This window comes from Drosophila subpulchrella, chromosome X (genome assembly GCF_014743375.2).
Source record: "Drosophila subpulchrella strain 33 F10 #4 breed RU33 chromosome X, RU_Dsub_v1.1 Primary Assembly, whole genome shotgun sequence".
In the NCBI taxonomy this organism is placed as follows: Eukaryota; Metazoa; Arthropoda; class Insecta; order Diptera; family Drosophilidae; genus Drosophila; species Drosophila subpulchrella.
In genome coordinates this window covers 13,860,416-13,880,622 of record NC_050613.1, presented here as the reverse complement: position 1 = coordinate 13,880,622, position 20,207 = coordinate 13,860,416, and the positions used below count along the sequence as shown (strand labels likewise).

The window sequence follows — 20,207 nt, the reverse complement described above, 5'->3', positions numbered from 1 at the left end:
TAAATAGTTTTCTGACCTTAGAACAAACCATTTATAGACCTAAATTTTAAAGCTAGGAAATTCATTTATATTAAATTGGATTCTATTTCGTTCTAAATATTGACTTATATATTTTTATAACATTTATATTTTACCTCCTTTTTACTTATTCACAATATATTAGGTATAATTTTGAAAGTCCCAAGGGTATTTGGAGTACCAGTCCCATGGGGTTCCTCCGATTATCTCTCACTCGAAGCGTAATTCCACTCAAAGTCAACGTCGGTCGCCTCCGTCTCGTTAGCACCGGCATGTTGCCGTCTCTTTCGCCGCCAGATCTTCTATCTCTTTCGCCTCTGTTGTCGCATTACCTAGCGTCAACGTCCGCCTTCAGTTGCATTTTGTCAGCGGTTTCGTGACGAAGCTCCAGGCGGTTTACTCCATCAATTAAACACGAATTGCAGTGCCCAAACAATTCTTGTTTCTCTTACTTACTGTTTTTTTTTTTGAGTGATTGTTTTTGGGTGGGAAAGCAGGGGATAGACCAGAAAATCCCTGCGATGGGCCAAGAGGATCAGGAGCTATTAATCCGCGGCGGCAGCAAACACCCATCCGCCGAGCATCTGAACAATGTGAGTAGTATCCGTAGATCTTTAGGAACTGCGATTGCAACATCCAATAGTCGGCAGCGTGAGAACGGCGGCCCACAAAAGTTCAAAACCGCAATTGCGCAAGGAAATACAACCTAAAAGAATAAATACTTTTAGCTGTGATCCAAATATTTCCAGTTTCCGCATGCTAAAAAAAACATTTAAAATAATTTCAATAATATTTTTAAAAATCTCTTAGAATAGGAAGATTTAACTTAGCTTTAAGTAGTCATTTTTTAATTGTAAGGATTTTATATATTATTAAATATTTTTTTCTTTTCCTTACAAAAACTACATTAATTATTATTAAAACCTTTTTAATTTATTTGGTTTTCTTACTTATTTATTTTGAACACAGCTGTATTATATTATGATAAGCGCTGTCCAAAGTATTTTTAGTAAATGCAGATTGTTCTATATGTTCTCCTTAGACTTTTAAAGAGCAAAGAAAGATTTGAAATAGTTCCCCACAAATATTCTTGCTATATGAATATATATCCAAAGTAGATGTAAATAGTAGCTTACATGTAGTGATGCATAGCAAGTGGATAGGCGGTTTGGATTATCAGCTTAAGTTGGCCAACAACATTACTGGGTGTCTATAACTGGATTCGAGACACAAGATACTGTATCCGTAGTATCTGTTTCTGTTTGCCTATCTGCATCTCCTACATGATCTTAAGACCTCGCTATTTGCACGTCTCGCTGGTCTGAAATGTACAATCTGGTCTTATCTGGGTCATTATTTGACTAGACGAATGCTTTGGGTTCAGCAAGTGATATCTCGGTATATCTGTATCTTGCATCAAATTCTTGGCACCTCGGCTTGTATAACAAGCAAATAAGTGAGTAGGGTATGTCTTCGCCTGGGGCTCTTTTTAACAACTTTGAAAAGTCTCAAAAAGTTCAACAGGAGATAGGAAATTTTTTATCATTCAAGGAACAAATACATTGAAGCTGACGAAGTAATAAGAATTTGAGTTTCATATTTAATTGTCATTGAATTTCTAAATGAAGATTAAATTTCATTAAATTTAGGTATTATACTTAATGTCTAAGAACTGTTCTTATAAATCTTAAGTTTATTTATCGAGTGGTCGTGAACATTTCCGCGGAATAATTATGCCTCCTTCAGTATTTTGTTCGCATCAAAGTGAATGACTTTTGAGTGCACTCATTAGCCATTCGCACACTCGACAAAAGGGGGGGTAATACAACAAATTGAGTCGCTTCTTCATTCAGTCATTTCAATTTGTCAAGTTCATCAAAAAGGCGGCGGGTACTCGTCGTTCCCGCGCAGCGCCATCTGGCGGCCCGAATTGCCTCCCTGTTTTGTAAGTAATTCTAAAATAGCACGCAAAGTAAAAAGTAAGCGAAAAAATTAAATAAATATGAAATGTAGCATCTTACGCGACTTATTCCCAAAAAATATATATAAAAGAAAATAAAGAAAAGCTGGAGAATAAACCAGAGACAGAATGATAAGAAAACCCAGTGGGAAAGGGACGGTGAAAACAGAAAGAAAGGAAAACTTTTTAATAACATTTTTCGGCCTCATTTGTTGTGAAAACAATTTTGCCAGGTCTGAGACTCCTCTCTCTCCCTCTATCTCTTTCCCCCACCATCTAGCCGTCCTGCTCTGCTCGAGGAGTGCCTGAAAACGGATATTACATTTTTTCGCGTCTACCTCTCGCGACGTCAACCAATTTTGGTTTTTTTTTTCTGGTAAAAGTCAGCCCCAAAAACTGGACACTGAGTACCTAGAAAAATAAGCTGCCAAGGCATCGCAGCAGAAGATTAGCAGAGAAGACTCGTTAGAAACGATTTTCAAAACTTTAAAACTACAATTGTTTTAATATTTAATAGGAATTTTGTATCACTTATGTAAGCTTTGAATATTATTTGCTAAAATATCCCTTCAATTTATAAGAAGTCATGTGCAGATCAAGAAAAAAGAAGAACACAAATTATACAATATATTAGAAGCTTTTTTTAAATAAATATTTTTACTTCGAGTTTAAATGTATTTATTACTCAATTTTATATTTATATTGCACAAATTTTACTTTTAGTGAAATATTTAAATCTAAGTATTTATTTGTTTAACTTACTGCAATTATTTTACAATTACATCATATTCTAACATGTTTTTAGGGAAAATAGTATAAAATATTTCGTGACAGAAAGAAAATGTTTTATAATTTCGAAGGACTCTAAGAAAATTCTTTTTTACGGGCTTAACTGTAGTGAGGCGCTGAGTGCAAGGTGGACATTACTTCTTTACATTTTTGCCGGCTTTTATTGAATGTCAGCTTTTTATTTGGCCCTCCTCCTTTGGATTTTGCCTTTATCATTTGCTTGCATTTTTTGCCTAATTTTTCATGATTATTTATACAAATTATTATGAGAGCAGCGGTGGATAAAATGTTTTTCATATTGTGGGCATCATTTTGTCTTGTTTTCCATTTTTTTTTGCCTGGACGCCAATTAGTGGATCCCTGTTATTTATGCTTAGCCCCAGGCCAACGCGATGGCATGAAACCCCACAAATGGAAAACAGAAAATTGTTTATGAAAATGAAAATATGCGGGGCAGCGGAAGTGGTGTGGGGGCGGAAATGTGGGGGGGGGGGGTTTGATTTGACCATACCGCAAACGTCTTGGGTTACCGCCATCTCAAAAGGGAAGCCCCACCTGGGCGAAAACTGACAGCTCAGTGCGTTTGGCAATCGCTTCAACAATACATAAATAATGCTAAAATCTCCCTAACTATAGTTTTAAAAATAAATTTGATTTATCAAGTGCTTAAAGTATGAAAACAAAATAAATAATCTGAAAAAATATTCCTATAAAGCGCCTCTAAGCAAAATTGTGTTTATACATTATTATATCTATATTTTTAGGAATTACTTTGAAAACCAGAAATCAGCATCACCGTATTTATTTTTGGTAAATTTTTACATGGACATTTATGTTCTTAACTTACTTAAAACCATGTTCAACCATTTTGTTATTCATGTCTGTTGCTTTAAAGGATACTTCCCCTAGAAAAGCCTTGAATTTATTATTTCAAATACAATAGTTAATCAGCTATTCATTCACAAGCACTCGTATGGAAAATCCCCTTTGAAAGTATATAAATCGAGTGGATGGACTCAATTCGCCCAAAACTTTTGGCAAGTAAATATTCATGGCCGAACTACTCATTCCACTCATTTATAGAGAAAAAAAATTCCATTTATATGGCCAAGTATCCTTAAAGTTTTATATTTAATAAAAACAAAGCTGACTGGTCTTAAAGTCTCCAAACGAAAGCCAAAGATGCCGGCGATTTACACTCGCAATTGTCTTATGAAGTGGCAACATGGTGGATCCTTGCCACTCCCACCGCGCTACGCCCTACATCCCGTAACCCAGCCCCCCGCACCCCGCCCCGCCCACTTTCAAGGCCGTCAGCCAACCGGCCTAATTTCCACATTTTAAATAGGCCTTGCCATCACCATCGACTCTTTCGGGAAACTTGGAAAACTCGGTACTTGGGCATTTTTATTAAACAGATGGGCGCCTTTGGAAAACTGAGTGGGGGGGGGGGGGGTTAAGGCCCAAAAACAGGGGTGGCGAGGGCAGGGATTAGCCCAGCCCAGCCAAGATTTATGCACAGACGCCATCATTTTTATGGACGAACGCCGTGAAATTGAAAAGTTTTTAGCTTGCAACCTTTACAAAATACACTAGAAAAATTATTTTATTTTATTTTATAGTATATTTATTACATAGCTTTTAAATATGCAATGTTTTATTTCATTTTAATATGGATTTTTAATTTTTGAAAAAAAAAAGGTTTAAAAAAAGCGTAACTTGGTCAAAAATAAATGTTTCTTAAGTGATCAAAACAGTGGGTTAGGCAGCTATGTACATATATGATATGGTCGTTCGATTTTTTTTTTAAGTTTTATTCGAAGCTCTGAAATATTGAAAATAAAAATATTTGGAAGAGTAAAAGTTATCATGTCAAAATACACCAAAGCTATCATTTCTTACACCTTTTAAACATTATTTTTGATCATTCCTATGGGAGCTATAGAATATCGATGTCCGAACCGTCTCGTTCCCCTTACAAAAAATTCAGAAATTGGTTGAAGAATTAGAAATATACCTTTGTTTAAAAATAGAACTCATTATCAAAAAATAATGATAATCAGGTGATTATAATATTGTGCGCAGTACTTTTTTAATACATTTTAATACTGTAGTACAACATCATATAATTTTTAAGAATTACCGTGCCATTGGTTTTTTCCATTTATTGACTTCATGCTATTTTTAAACTTATATATATTATTTATTTCATATCATTTTTATTTCTATTTAATTTTGATTTATTTCGGATTCTGTTTTTATAGGGTGACAGTGGAGGGGCTTCGCAGAGCTGCATCAACCAGGGCTTTGGGCAGGCCAAGAACTACGGCACTCTGCGACCGCCCAGTCCGCCGGAGGACTCCGGATCGGGAAGTGGCCAGCTGGCGGAGAACCTCACCTACGCCTGGCACAACCTGGACATTTTTGGGGCGGTCAATCAGCCGGGATCCGGATGGCGGCAGCTGGTCAACCGGACACGCGGGCTCTTCTGCAACGAGCGACACATCCCGGCGCCCAGGAAACATCTCCTCAAGAACGGTGAGCTAATTGCCATAAGCAAAATTATTATTTCTTAGAACTGGAAAAATATGTAAAACCAGTTAAACAATGCGCTTAAGTGTATGTAATAATTCAACTAATCAAAATCGTAAATACATTTATTTAAATGTATTAAAAAACTTTTTTATCGGAATCGATAAATTAATTTATTAAATATATTTTAATCCATTGTTTTACTGTTTTTAAATCGGAATTATTTTTTATTTAATGAATAATACTCTAATGAATTAATATTATATTAAACCATAATTTAAGATGCTGAATACAACATTTAAAAGGTTTCTTGTGATTTAATACTGAAATTATAATAATAGCTTCTGATATACTATATTCCATTTTGTTCTTAAGCTAGTTTTAAAATGGTTTTGGTCATTTTTTCATAACGACTTACAACTTAAATAACAATATGAAATACAGAAAAATATTAATTTATTGTTTAGGGAATATTATTTAGTAAATTAAGAGGTATTTCTAATTTTTCTGTGCCAAAAATGATTTGCAGTTTGCGGCGTGGCCTATCCGGGTGAGTTGCTGGCCGTGATGGGCAGTTCCGGGGCCGGGAAGACGACCCTGCTGAATGCCCTGGCCTTCCGATCGCCGCAGGGCATCCAGGTGTCGCCGTCCGGGGTGCGACTCCTCAACGGCCAGCCGGTGGACGCCAAGGAGATGCAGGCCAGATGCGCCTACGTCCAGCAGGACGACCTCTTCATCGGCTCGCTGACGGCCAGGGAGCACCTGATCTTCCAGGCCATGGTGCGGATGCCACGGCACTTGACCTATCGACAGCGGGTGGCCCGAGTGGACCAGGTCATCCAGGAGCTGTCGCTCAGCAAGTGCCAGCACACGATTATCGGAGTGCCGGGCAGGGTGAAAGGTCTTTCGGGCGGAGAGAGGAAGCGACTGGCCTTCGCCTCGGAGGCCCTGACCGATCCACCGCTCCTCATCTGCGATGAGCCCACCTCCGGACTGGACTCCTTCACCGCCCACAGCGTCGTCCAGGTGCTGAAGAAGCTGTCGCAGAAGGGCAAGACCGTCATCCTGACCATCCACCAGCCATCCTCCGAACTCTTCGAGCTCTTCGACAAGATCCTGCTGATGGCCGAGGGCAGGGTCGCCTTTCTGGGCACTCCCAGCGAAGCCGTCGACTTTTTCTCATAGTGAGTACGGTCTATTTAAGGGTCCATTACTCAAAAAAACTATTCTATAAAAATATTTATTCTAATATTGTTCTCTAAAACTGATAGTAAAATCCCATAATTTTTAACTTGTTAAAATAACTGGCTTAATAATAAAACATTTGACTATGTTCCCAATTCTTTAATTATGGCTTTTTTGATTCTTATGAAAATTATTTAACTTTAACTGACTAAATTTATTGTTAAAGACCATTTTAAATTAATTGCCTTGTTGTACTTACATTTCTTGACAACTTAGGATTGCTTATAACTAATTAAAAAATACAAAAATATATTTTTTATTCTTTTCGATGGCCTAATGCTGTTTCTAAATGGATTGTTAAATGCTAAAAAAATAGTTTTCGAAATATTTCTTGGCAACATAAAATTGTTTTTTAATTTGAAGTAACACAATTGATGTTCACATAACTAAGAATGCCTCCTTAATAATGTATATTAATTTATTAAACGGCTTCTTAAATGCTGAAATATATATTTTTTAAATAATTTGCAGCGTGGGAGCCCAGTGTCCCACAAACTACAATCCGGCTGACTTTTACGTGCAGGTCCTGGCCGTAGTGCCTGGTCGGGAGATCGAGTCCCGGGATCGTATTGCGAAGATCTGCGACAATTTTGCCATTAGCAAAATAGCCCGGGATATGGAACAGTTGTTGGCCACCAAAAACTTGGAGAAGCCACTGGAACAGCCAGAGAATGGCTACACCTACAAGGCCACCTGGTTCATGCAATTCCGGGCTGTCCTGTGGCGATCCTGGCTGTCGGTGCTCAAGGAACCACTCCTGGTCAAAGTTCGACTCATCCAGACAACGGTGAGTGGTTCCAGGGGAAACAAATGAAATATCAAAATACCCTAGCAAACTAATCCTTTTAAAGTAGCTACACTTGCCAGACCTTTTCTCTTATACATACTTAAGTAGGTACACAAAATTTAAGAACAAATCTCAAAAATACACTTATTTTTATTTATTTCACATTTATTTTATTTGTAAGTATTATTTTCAAGTCTAAGCAATTTAATACTTCGTTTTGTTTACCGTTTTTCAACAAGTAGATGACTTGAAATTTGTAATGGCTTTAATAAAATACATTTTGCTAAACACACAAAACTAGTTTAAATACAAGAATTAATAAGATACAAGTAATACTTTGATTTCCAGATGGTTGCCATCTTGATTGGCCTCATCTTTTTGGGCCAACAATTAACGCAAGTGGGCGTGATGAATATCAACGGAGCCATCTTCCTCTTCCTGACCAACATGACCTTCCAAAATGTCTTTGCCACGATTAATGTGAGTTTTGGTATATCTGTATTGAGTATCATATTATTATAAACTTATTATATAATACTTAGCTTACCTTATGGCGTATTAAACAATTTTATTTTCATTAGTTAACACCTGAATAGGGTACATACCTCAAGAACCATAAGTGTCATGTAGGGCAGCTTACAATTATATCGCGTAAGAACTCCACATGCACAGACATAATATCGTTGGAACTTGTAGATCATCTTCGGAATCTGACGGTCAACTGATTTATCGACTGACATAGATCAAAGGTCATGAATTTTTAGCTAGAACTAATTGGGAATTATAAGAATACCTAATTACCACGATCGATGACGTGGCCAATTGTGAAATTCTTTAATTTTCTTTTAACAAATATTTATCATGAATTTTAAACTATTATTATATTAATTATTTAAACTAAATACTTAAACTATTAGTATATTAATTATTTAAACTAAATACTTAATACGCCCAAGGTAAGCTAAGCTAACCTCTTTTTCCGGACTCTCGTAATATTCGACTTATATTTATTGATCTTACCTCGATTTTGGCTTAGGTGTTCACCTCAGAGCTGCCAGTTTTTATGAGGGAGGCCCGGAGTCGACTCTATCGATGTGACACCTACTTTCTGGGCAAGACCATTGCCGAACTGCCGCTATTTCTCACCGTGCCTTTGGTCTTTACGGCGATTGCCTATCCGATGATTGGCCTGCGGGCCGGAGTGCTGCACTTCCTCAACTGCCTGGCACTGGTCACCCTGGTGGCCAATGTATCCACTTCCTTTGGATACCTGATATCCTGCGCCAGCTCATCGACGTCGATGGCCCTGTCCGTGGGTCCGCCGGTCATAATACCCTTCCTGCTGTTCGGCGGCTTCTTTTTGAACTCGGGATCGGTGCCGGTATACCTCAAATGGCTGTCGTATCTCTCATGGTTCCGGTACGCCAACGAGGGCCTCCTTATCAACCAGTGGGCGGACGTGGAGCCCGGCGAGATCACGTGCACCTCGTCGAACACCACGTGCCCCAGTTCCGGCAAGGTCATCCTGGAGACACTCAACTTCTCCGCCGCCGATCTGCCGCTGGATTACGTCGGTCTGGCCATCCTCATCGTGAGCTTCCGGGTATTCGCCTATCTGGCTCTACGACTTCGGGCCAGGCGCAAGGAGTAGTCCCCATAGCTCCCTAGTTAATTCATCTTTTTTTTTAAAACCATTATTACTATCGTGTTTATTGTTTATTGCCGCCCACAAAAGCCATTGTAATTCAGTTTGTGTCAATAAAAACAAGATATGACTTATAAGACCGGGTTTTTTCATCTTTGTGGGGTTCTTGAATTTTAAATATTTTTTATTTCATTAAAAAGTTCTAATAAACGGGGTTAGTACTAGAAAATTTCAATTTTGTGTTGATTTTAGTAAATTTTTTCAAGTTTTATGGCTTAAAATCTCCATTACAAATTTTACTTTTAACGTTGGTCAAAGTTATGACCCAATATTTAATGGTTTCCGAAGAGCAAATCAGATCAGACATAACTTACAAATTCGGATAGACATTTTATGGTAAGAGACAAAACCATCAAAAGTTCGGGGGTTAATCCTCTTAAAATCCGAATTAGAATTATAAATTTAAGGGTTTACTAATTTGGTTTCTTGCTTTTCGAGTGTAACCCTAAAAATTGAATTTTTAAACCGAAGGATTTACTTCGACTCCCCTCACTTCCAAATCCAGTATACTTACTTCAAAAACAAAGCAGATTTCACACCAAACACTTGGAAAAATACAAACTTTTCAAATTGCGCGCGCTTCGTGGTCACCCACACGCACGAAGTTCACCTTGGCTCCGCTAACCCACCACCCACCGCTCACCTTCACCACACCACGTTTCGTACGAGCTCTCTCTAGCTCTCGCTCTCCTCTCCCACCGACTTTCGTTTGTTCGCCGACCTTGGAGCGGCGCTCTTTCGTTCCGTACGATTCAGTTCGCGTGATTAGTCCCAAGTGGTTCATTTGATCGCAAGATGAATTGGTTTATTTAAATTGTTTATGTTTTATTGAGGTATTCATTTTTTGGTATTTATTTTAAATCAGGTGAGTGCAACAAATGGACTATTTATAAGCATTGATTTTAATATTTTTTTGAAACTCATATATGAAGTTTAAGATTCCTAATATTTGCCCCTTGAATTGAATTTATAATTCTGGTTTCTTTCCGGATAAAAAAGAGAAACATGTAAATATAAAATATGTTGATCTATAGATTATGTTATTGTTTTTTTTTGTTTACATATATTTCTTGGTATAATTTTTAACTAAAATGCATTAGTAATTTAAATTAATTTTTTTAAACTTTTTTGGACTTTATTTTAACAATAAAAAATGGCAAGATTTTAATTTGTTTTTTAATCAATTTGATCATCAACACCCAATTATTGTTGAATATGCCTGTGACTTCTGCGGAACTAGTTCGTGGCCTCTCTCGCTTGCCGCTCTCCCACACGTTGGCTCTCTGCCGCCTGTGTCTGGGTTTTTTTTTGTTGTTTTGCGCTTGTATTTTGTGTACTTTAGATTTTGCCGAAGTATTTAAAACAAAAGTGCAGCGGAAATAGTTAATAACAAAATATTAGTCGACGGTAGCGGTGCGGTTTTCAGCGTCCTCTGCGCGGGTACGAGTTTATTTTTAAAAATTCCAAGCGAAAACCCAAGAGAGCGCGGCCCAAGTGTTGTTTTTCTTATTGTATTTGGCATTTTGTTTGTTAATTTCCCAATTGCAAAAGCAAATTGCCGTTGAATTTTTGTTTTGCCTACTTGCTTTTCCAACGTGGCAGCGTGTGTGTGTGTGTGTGTGTGTGCCAGTCAGCTGGTGCATGTGTGAGTGCGTGCGTGTTTGTTTGTTGGAAAATCGCAGAATAATATTTAATTGATTTTTCACCGGTTTTTTCCCGAACCTAACCTCAAATCTGAACTTCTTCCTCTTCCTCGCCAGCTGTTGCATACAACAATAACAATAACAACAACAAGAAGAATTGGCAAAACAAAAACACACGCAGAGAAAAAGCAGAGTGAAAACAAGACAAATCGGCAAGAAAAGCCGCAAAATCAAACAATAATCATGAATATTGATTCATTGAAAAACGAGTGGGAGGAACTCAATAATGAGTATGCCGAACTGGAGGTAAATATATCTGAATATCATAGTGGTAATACCCAAAAAAAAAAATCTGTAGAAATGTTCATTATCAAAACAAAATATCCGAACACAAGAAAGTGACACACGCACACACACACACCCACGCGCCTGTCTGTGTCGCTTTCACCTTGGAAATAAAAAACAGCTGCTTTTTTCTTATAAATACCCTCGCCAATGTGCGTATTGGAACTTAACTCAAGCAGTTTAATATTTTAAATAATATTTATAATTTATATTAATATTTAGTCATAAATGTGTATCATGACTTAAAACATTTGATATTATTTTACATCATCCAAATTTCCCTAAATTTAGCGTTACAAATCGTAGAATTATAACTCATTGCATAGAACAATCCAGAATTTCCCTCATATTTAAAAACATAGTATAAATATGTTTACCAAAGTCACTAAATTTGTATGGGTGTTTTATCTTTCTAAATTGTTCTGATATCAGTAATAGAAACGATCACATTGATCGCCTGATTTCAAAGACTATTACTCTAAAATTTGGTATATGGGGCTGTTTATAACGGTCATGAAAAGTTATTACATGTTTGTTCATTTCCAAAACTTTATATCAATGAACATGTGTTATGATAAGTTTGTAATGATATTGGAAAATTTAATGACTACGTTATCTTAAAAACTTCATGGAAGTTTCGAGCTATGTGAGGGTATTTCAAACTTCGGTGCTCCGAAGCTCCTACCCCTATTTCATATTTGTTGTTCCGAGTTATGAGTGGTTTTACTTATGTATACTTTTTCTACCCCCTTTTTATTCCCACCGATCGCAGAGTTGCAACAGGCGGTACATTGAGCTGCTGGAACAGCTGCACAGCCACCAACAAATCTGCTTCAATGAGATCAAGCATCAGCGGTACCGCATGAACCAGATATCGGCGTCTCTGCGACAGTGAGTACTGCAGGTCATCAACCCTGAATATTTTCTAGACCCCCTTTTGAGGGGGTATTATAGTATAAGCCTTAAGACATCAGCTATGTTTTATTAACTTTTTAAAACTATTTTAAGTTATTTTATTTTATAGCAAAAAGTCATTAATCTTTATGATTAACATAATATCAGGTTTTTTGGAATCCTAAAACAATTATAGTAATATACATATAAAGATAGTCTATGAATACTATACTTAATAATTGTTGTATACATTCATCAAATAAGTTATGGTCTAAAGTTATTGTTATGTTTTGCAAAGAAAGCCTAAGTTATTTTTAATGGATATATTAAAACTTTTTTATTAGAAACATTCCTAGGTATCTTCACTAAGGTGGAGTCTATAAAATACCCATTAATAAGACTAGGATGGGGATGGTAATGCAATCCCCAAAATAATATATCTGACATGTGTTTAGATGGTATACGACTAATATGTTCATATCATGTCATGTTTATTATCATGTCATAAGTCATATAGTTTTGTAATTTGGCATCATATCTCTTCCTTAAACCGTTTGTGATCTTTGACCAGTGTCTTTCCCATGGAATCGCTCGGCACCTTTAAAATCCGGCGCTTACCCACCCCTTTTCAGGGTATGTTTGCCCGATTGGAATTTGACTTCAATCAATTAGAGCCGTCTAATCAGGCGAACACACGCATTTCAGCACTTGAGCACTTGCGTTGATAAGTGGCTAGAACAGGGAACACAGGTCTTGCGGCAATTAGTCAGGCGGTAATCAGTTCTTATCGGGGAACTGGCAACAGTTGGTTGGATCGCTCAGAAACAGTGTTTTTACAACTGTTTTCTTTTTCTTTTTTTTTTTTGTTTTTCTTGGCCGTGATAAAACTTCTGATAAACCAGAGCCCCTAGACTTTGCTCTCCGTCCACCAACGACTACGACTATACGGTTTTCGTTTTATGGCTGCCTCATAAAAATAACTGTTTGCCCGATACGCTCAAGTAATAATGGGTACGAGTAGATTTCCAAAAACCAAAAAGGGGGGGCAGGGGGAGCTATTTTGCCGGACAGCGAATTAAGCCAAAAACTGCCCAGCTGACCAGCTGCCCTTGACCCTCCGACGTAATCGCACAGACACAGAAACTGACACACTCACCTGCGCCACACGCAATCCCAGCAAATACAATAACACAATTGTGCGGGCACAGTGGGGCAAATCGGATTTCTCACATGGGAGAAAGTCAGTTGACTCGAGGAAATCAAGTGAGGCTTATTAAAATAATGGTCGATTTTTTCTGGCCTAAATCCAATCACGGTAGTTCTATATAGAATTTTATTAAAGCTGAGATTATTAAACTTTATTGAGTTGATATATTTTCAATGTCGTAATATTAAAACGGTAAAATATTAAATGGAAATAAAATTTTTTTTTTGTTTATTAAAGCTGATATTATTAAGGTTTACTGAGTTGATATATTATTAATGTCATAATAATAAAATGGTAAATTATTAAATGGTTAATAATATTAAAAATATGATTGATTGTTCCTGGCCAAAAAGCAAGCATAATAATAATAATAAGAATATAGAATTTTAAAGTGAGAAATAAAAATTGTTGCCTTTTATTAAAGCTGAGATTATTAAGGTTTACTGAGTTCACATATTTCAATATCATATTATTTAAATGGTAAATTTATTTACACCAAGCAGTCATCACTCATAAATACTTAAACTGCCGTCTGAATACATTCATTTAATTGTCAACTCACTGCTCAAACTTGATGATTCACTGATTGTTAATTTTCAACAAGAACTTAGGGATGTGCAAATATTGGAATAATGTATTATATTTGATAAATATTATATTTATATTTTGCAATTTCTCATAATTAAAGAAATATCTAAAGTATATTTTTCCTCCGAAATTACATTTTTGCTGACCAAGAGCTAAATACCCCTAATTACTTTTGCCTCGCATGCAAATCGCCGCCTCAACTTTGACCCACTGTGCGGCCAAGGCCTTTTGCTTTTGCCTTTATATTTGTTTATTTGGTTCGAGCGCGGTTTCGCAGTGAATAGAGTAGAAATCGCTCGCATTGGCTCGTTTTAAAACGCTCTCGAATGTGGGGTGTGCAAATACACAGTCTACGCGATGGTGAAACATCAGATTCTCGACACTTATTGTTTGATTTTTATATAATGGGCTTATCGCGCGCGCTTTTATTTCCCCATGATTTATATTTTTTATATTATTTTTATTTTATTGTCGCGTGTTCAGAGTCGCGTTGCAAGCGTTCGGCGAACCCAGCCACCTCTTGAACGCATTTAGTTGGTCACATAAATTATGCAATCCGCTAAAATCGACTGATTACCATTTTGACCCAACAGGCCAGGCACTAGGAAAAAAATGTAACCTAAGCTTAAGCGCTCCAATTAAAAATCGTAGTTGGGTGACCTGTTTTGGGATAAAAAAAACACTTTTTTTAAACAAAAAATATTTAAAATTGATTATGATTAGACAATTCACCTTACAGATATATTTTTAATTGGTGTCAAGAATTTCCTTTTTAAATATTACATTTCCCAGCTTCTCCACATTTTTTTCCCAGTGTGTTTAAAGAAAACCTGTTACATTCGTTATGTTTTTTTCCTCTACTTAATTCTCTTTTCCGTAATTTTTTTCCAAGCCAAATGAATTTTAATTGAGACATGCAAACTGGGTGTCGGAGTTAAGGAATTTGATTCTGTTTTTTGTGTTTGTCGCAAAAAAGGTTCGAGTGCAAACAATGGCAAACAAGACAATTGCATTTAGCGTCATCACTTGACAAGCTCCACCGAAAACTCAATTATTGTTTACACACTAATGATCAAATAGAGTTGGGTAAGCCCGTTTTGTAACGATTTTGTTGGCTAGGTATCTCAGTTAATTGTAATTATAGAGTTGGGTGTGTGTACATAAGCTTCTAATTTGTTTGCATTTTTAAGTGTTTTTTGTTTTAGAGGTTCTGTGAATTTGAGAGAGGCTTCTTTGAATACTTTGTAGACTTTTTTATGGTTAAGTTGTGACTTTTGGCTGTGCTTTATGCCTAATTCAGACCTTTTTTGAGGTGGCTGAGCATTATCAAAAAACCTGTAAAAAATTGTACAATTTTTATTTAGACCTTATACTTATTGCCTTTCTAGATAATTATAATTCTGTTGCGACTTTTAATAATTGCAGAGGTAGGAAAATTTCCTGTTATCTTTTCCGAAATTATCTCGGAAAGTTTCCATGAAAACCATTAAACAATTTAGTTCCTCAACAATTTAAAGAATCTTAACTCTGGAGAACCGATATCATGTGGATAGTTTAGTTAACGATTTCTAGGGAAATATATTTTTTGTAATATGTACTCTTCCTATTACGAAATAATTTCCGAGAAATCGTAAAAAAAAGGTTTGTGCTTCCATAGTTTTTGGACTCTGCCATGGAAATTTCCCATTATCTTGTACAAAATAATCTGGCAGTCAACATCCCAGACGAGATTGGTGGAAGAAGGGTTAGTAGCGTTCCCATAAGCAAATGGAGCGGAAACTAATTTAATCGAACCACTTTGTATGGCCACCTCCATTATACCACTATACCGTATCGCCACCGTTCGGGATTCGTTATCTATCCATCGGCTTCAACGGGGTATTAGGAGTGTTTAAAAATAAAACATGAACTATAGAAGCGGCCTGATAAATGACCAGCCAGCCGGGCCAGTGCCATAATAAATCTACCTTTGAGGCGCCATATAGATGTGCATATACTGAAAGCGGAACCCACGTTTATGGTAACTGTTAATTGACCGCATAAACCCGCCCACTTTGTCCATCAATTATGTGCATCTAAATTGAACTTTGACGTTAGAAATTGCTCTACTATTCCATCCCCATTCACCTCATCTTTTTTTTTGTTGGCCGCGCAATAAACAAATAATTATAGGCGAATAAATTACAAAAATATAGCTAAAAATCATGCGTGTATCAATCAATAAAACAATAAACATAAATTCGAACAAAGTCCGAAATATTATTTTATGTTAATTTATGGGAATCTAAAAAAAAAATAGTGTCAACTGATACGATAGTTTAAGTGCGTTATACGCACATTATCTAATCGACTTCTGTCTCGAAATCAATCCATCCAAATCACGAGTAAAAGATTGTTTAAGGTTTTAAATTTATAGATAAATCGTAAATTTAGCATGTACTTTTACCTTGGAAAAAATAGTAGGTGCAAAATATATACATTTAGAGAAATAATCTAATCTATTAAAAATGTCTTGGATTGTTTTATATTTAATCACAAGTTGCAGTTTAATATGCTTCTGTAAACTTTCAGTTGGACTGTGAAATGAAGACTATACTTTATCTTATTCAAATTCAAAGATTTTTCTATCTTATGCTTTCTATCTTATCACATATTTTATTTACAACATTTTGTACATTTACCTTGTATAGACTTAAGAGAATTAAAATTTTTAGATATTTAGTGATACATTATAGGCGAATAATATTCTGGTATATAAATAATAGATGTTTTTTACGAACCGTAAAGATACCGTAAACCGTAAAAAAGATATTTGTAGTAAATTTGGGACTTAAATAGTAGTCTCGGCAAACAGATAAATGTTAAGAACTGACCATCAAATTAATACGATGTTAGATATAGCGAATATGGGTTATAAAAAAAATGTATTTCTGTATATTAAAAGCTAAAATATTAACCCCTATCTATGGCATTTTTAGGTTCAAAGGCCACTCCGTTCCGGCGGAGGACAAGGAAAAGGTCGATGACCTGCAAAAGATGACCTTGAAGCGCAAGGCGCAACTGCACGAAATTGAGCAATCCTTACCAGCGAAATCCGGCCGTTACTTGCAGGTGAGTCCCCAGTTCCGAAGTCGACAGACCCTCATATAAATGTCCGCCCACGCCATAAAAAACGAGAACTTTTCCTTGAAGTGGAAACGGAAAACAAGTAAAGTAAAAAGTTCTTTCCTGCGCGACAATCTGCGCGTCTTGAGACTTGGTCTTGGTCCTGGTATTTCACTTGGACTTCACTCCACTCGAGTTGACTCAACTCGACGCGACTTGACTTGAAGTTGACCCACTGAAACTCAATTGCGACCTCTGCCCTCCGCTTGCCTTTGCAGATAATCCTGGGCGATGTGAATGTCTCGATTCTGAACAGAAACGACAAAGTTCGCTATAAAGATGACTATGAAAAGTTTAAATTAATACTCAACGTAATTGGACTGATAATGGCCTTCTTCAATTTGATATTCAACTACAGGTAAGTGGCTACCCCCAAGCAATCCGTAGAGATTTCTTTAAGATTTCTCTTTAATTTCGTTTCCCCCAGGGCCCTGGAGCTGGCCTTCATATTCCTGCTGGTCTGGTACTACTGCACGCTGACCATCCGCGAGTCCATCCTGAAGGTGAACGGATCGAGGATCAAGGGCTGGTGGCGGGCCCACCACTTCATCTCCACGGTGGCCGCCGGTGTTCTTTTGGTTTGGCCCCAGGGCGAGCACTGGCAGATCTTCCGGATGCAGTTCATGTACTTCAACGTCTACATCAGTGAGTCTATTTCAAAACCTAAGTAGAACACTTGTAAAGTTTCTCGTCCGGGATTGTTTTGAATTGTCTTTAATATAATGGAGTATTTGTAGTGCCTCTCAAGTTAAGGCTGGCCTTTTTATTCCATTCTTAAGAGGAAAGAGAAGCCAGCTTTTAAAGTAAACTAGGGTTTTGTGATTATTTTTGGAATTTCGGCATGGGTAGCCTAATTTAATTTATTTATACATATGTATAGAAAAAAATAATAATCAAATTTCAGAGATTCCTGGAACCTCTGCTTTCTGATTATATACATAAAACTCCTTTTGTTTTGAGTTCACAACGAGTAATCGGTGGAAAACCCGCCCTTTTCTTTGCAGGCATCGTGCAGTATCTGCAGTTCGGCTACCAGAAGGGCCTGCTCTACCGACTGAAGGCCCTCGGGGAGCGGCACAACATGGACATCACCATCGAGGGCTTCCACTCGTGGATGTGGCGCGGCCTGAGCTTCCTGCTGCCCTTCCTGTTCATCGGCTATGGCTTCCAGGCGTACAACGCCTGGACGCTCTATAAGCTGGCCTACAGCCCGGCGGACGCACCGTGGCACGTGGCCGTGATGTGCGGACTGTTCCTGCTGCTGTTCGTGGGCAACATGGCCACCACGCTGTGGGTGGTGCCCGAGAAGATCCGGGAGCGGGCCAAGGAGCGGTACCGCCTCCAGAGCATGGGCAAATCGATGAAGCTGCGCAAGGAGATGAAGGTGAGCGGCCGCGGCGGCGGCGACTGGAGCTTTGTGAGCCTGTGTCCCCTTCCCAGCCAGTTGAGAGAGCTCTTTTAGCCGGAAATCTCATTGCAAAAAACATGCAAGCAATATTGTGGAAAATCCAAACGAAGACCCAAGCAAGTTAACAAAAGTACATTGAAACTGAAACACATAGTTCATATTGCAAAATTCAAATTGTTTATATTTAGTTTGTATATTTTTTAGGCCTTTTAAGGAATACAAAGCCATCAAATGTATTGTTTAATTGCATTAGCGAGGCTTAAATATGGGTTTGGCATTTACTATATACCACATATTTAACGTATCAAGGTAGCTTAAAAATTACTTTTGCTTTGTTGCCAAATGAATGGCAATTTATGTGCCACAAACAAATGTGTTCGCTTCAAGTATTTTGTTAGAATTGCAACGGCCACAAAACAATAAAGTAATAGAATGTATTAAAGAGTGAATTGTGCAATTGAGAGAAGGAGACGCAGGCATATTAACCCCTTGCAGCCGAAGTGCAACCCATACTTATGTTTTTCTGGTCTTCGTTCTTTTTTCTTAATATTTCCTTACAGAACAGTGCCAGTGATTTGGATATATCCAGTGGATCGAAACTTTCGCCGACTGGGGTTACGACTACTTCCATTGCGACTGCGACGCAAACACCCGCCGATAAGAAGGAAATTTAAACAAATCAATGGTTCTGTTTAGCCTGGCATTTCAATTATACATATATATTTACTGTTTTTACCATTTTTTTTTCCTATTTATTAACTTATCCCCTTTGGTTTTGTTCCTCTATCCCCCTTCCACTGAACTATGCTCTTTTCCATTTCATACACGCAATGTAAAACTGATGTACATTTGAAGCAACAAAAAACACTACATAAGCTGAAAAACAACAATATATAGTCATAATACACATTTTTTTTTTCGCCTAATTGTAAGTATGAACAAGGAAGAACGCTATAGTCGAGTACCTCGACTATCAGATACCCGTTACTCAGCTAAAGAGACCAAAGGGAAATGGAGATATGCAAGCAGCAAAGCGAGATTTAAATGCGCCACCTACCGGCGGAAGACAGATTTAAGCATTGTGGGCGTTAGGGTAGGCGTGGCAAATTTTTTTTTGGATCAATCGATAGGCATTGACGAGACCAATACATTTCACTTAAAATTTTTAATCTAGCATCAAAACTGTAGAAGCCACAGTTTTGGGCGGTTTGTGGGCGTTAGAGTGGGCGTGGCACTCTACTGAAACAAACTTGCGCTGCGTAAGAAGCTCAGGAATCTGCTCGCCAAATCTCAACAGCCTAGCTCTCATAGTTTCCAAGATCTCAGCGTTCATCCGGACAGACGGACAGACGGACAGACGGACAGACGGACAGACGGACAGACGGACAGACGGACAGACGGACATGGCTAGATCGACTCGGCTAGTGATCCTGATCAAGAATATATATACTTTATGGGGTCGGAAACGCTTCCTTCTGCCTGTTACATACTTTCCGACGAATCTAGTATACCCTTTTACTCTACGAGTAACGGGTATAAAAATGAGAAGATGAAATATTAAATGGAATTGAAGTGACCCGTTTTTGTTTATTTTTTATGCGTAGACTAAGATTGAAATGGAAGCTGAAAAAGACAAATAAACGAACAAGTGGTAAATAAATATGACTTTTGTTTTGTATTTATGAGAAGTGCGGAAGTGAAATTTAAAACAAAAAACGAGGCTCAGAGGGGAAAAAATGGTGCAAAATCATATAAAACAAATGTGAATATCAACAGCTTAGCTTTGTAATCAAAAGCTTATTGTTAATATAATACAAATTGCAAAATCCTAAATTAGAGTTTTCACAAAAATAATACAAATTTCGAGTTTTTCTTTAATGATAAATTTAAATGACATTATTTTCTAATAAAAAATAAAAAG

At 37.3% G+C, this 20,207-nt stretch overlaps 2 protein-coding genes across 2 annotated transcripts; both read left to right on the top strand.

The window, feature by feature from the left end:
• The first annotated feature begins 387 nt into the window (after positions 1-387).
• Positions 388-9,113, top strand: LOC119557496 (protein white). The gene is made up of 6 exons (XM_037870267.1): positions 388-611; positions 5,032-5,305; positions 5,829-6,483; positions 7,016-7,331; positions 7,680-7,811; positions 8,368-9,113. Exons 1-6 carry the CDS (start codon positions 540-542, stop codon positions 8,980-8,982), a joined length of 2,064 nt encoding a protein of 687 aa, XP_037726195.1. The 5' UTR covers positions 388-539; the 3' UTR covers positions 8,983-9,113.
• A 1,233-nt stretch (positions 9,114-10,346) lies between these two features.
• Positions 10,347-19,176, top strand: LOC119557699 (transmembrane protein 120 homolog). The gene is made up of 8 exons (XM_037870573.1): positions 10,347-10,476; positions 10,797-10,985; positions 11,797-11,915; positions 16,692-16,824; positions 17,097-17,236; positions 17,306-17,523; positions 17,883-18,262; positions 18,847-19,176. Exons 2-8 carry the CDS (start codon positions 10,923-10,925, stop codon positions 18,958-18,960), a joined length of 1,167 nt encoding a protein of 388 aa, XP_037726501.1. The 5' UTR covers positions 10,347-10,476; positions 10,797-10,922; the 3' UTR covers positions 18,961-19,176.
• Positions 19,177-20,207: the final 1,031 nt, after the last annotated feature.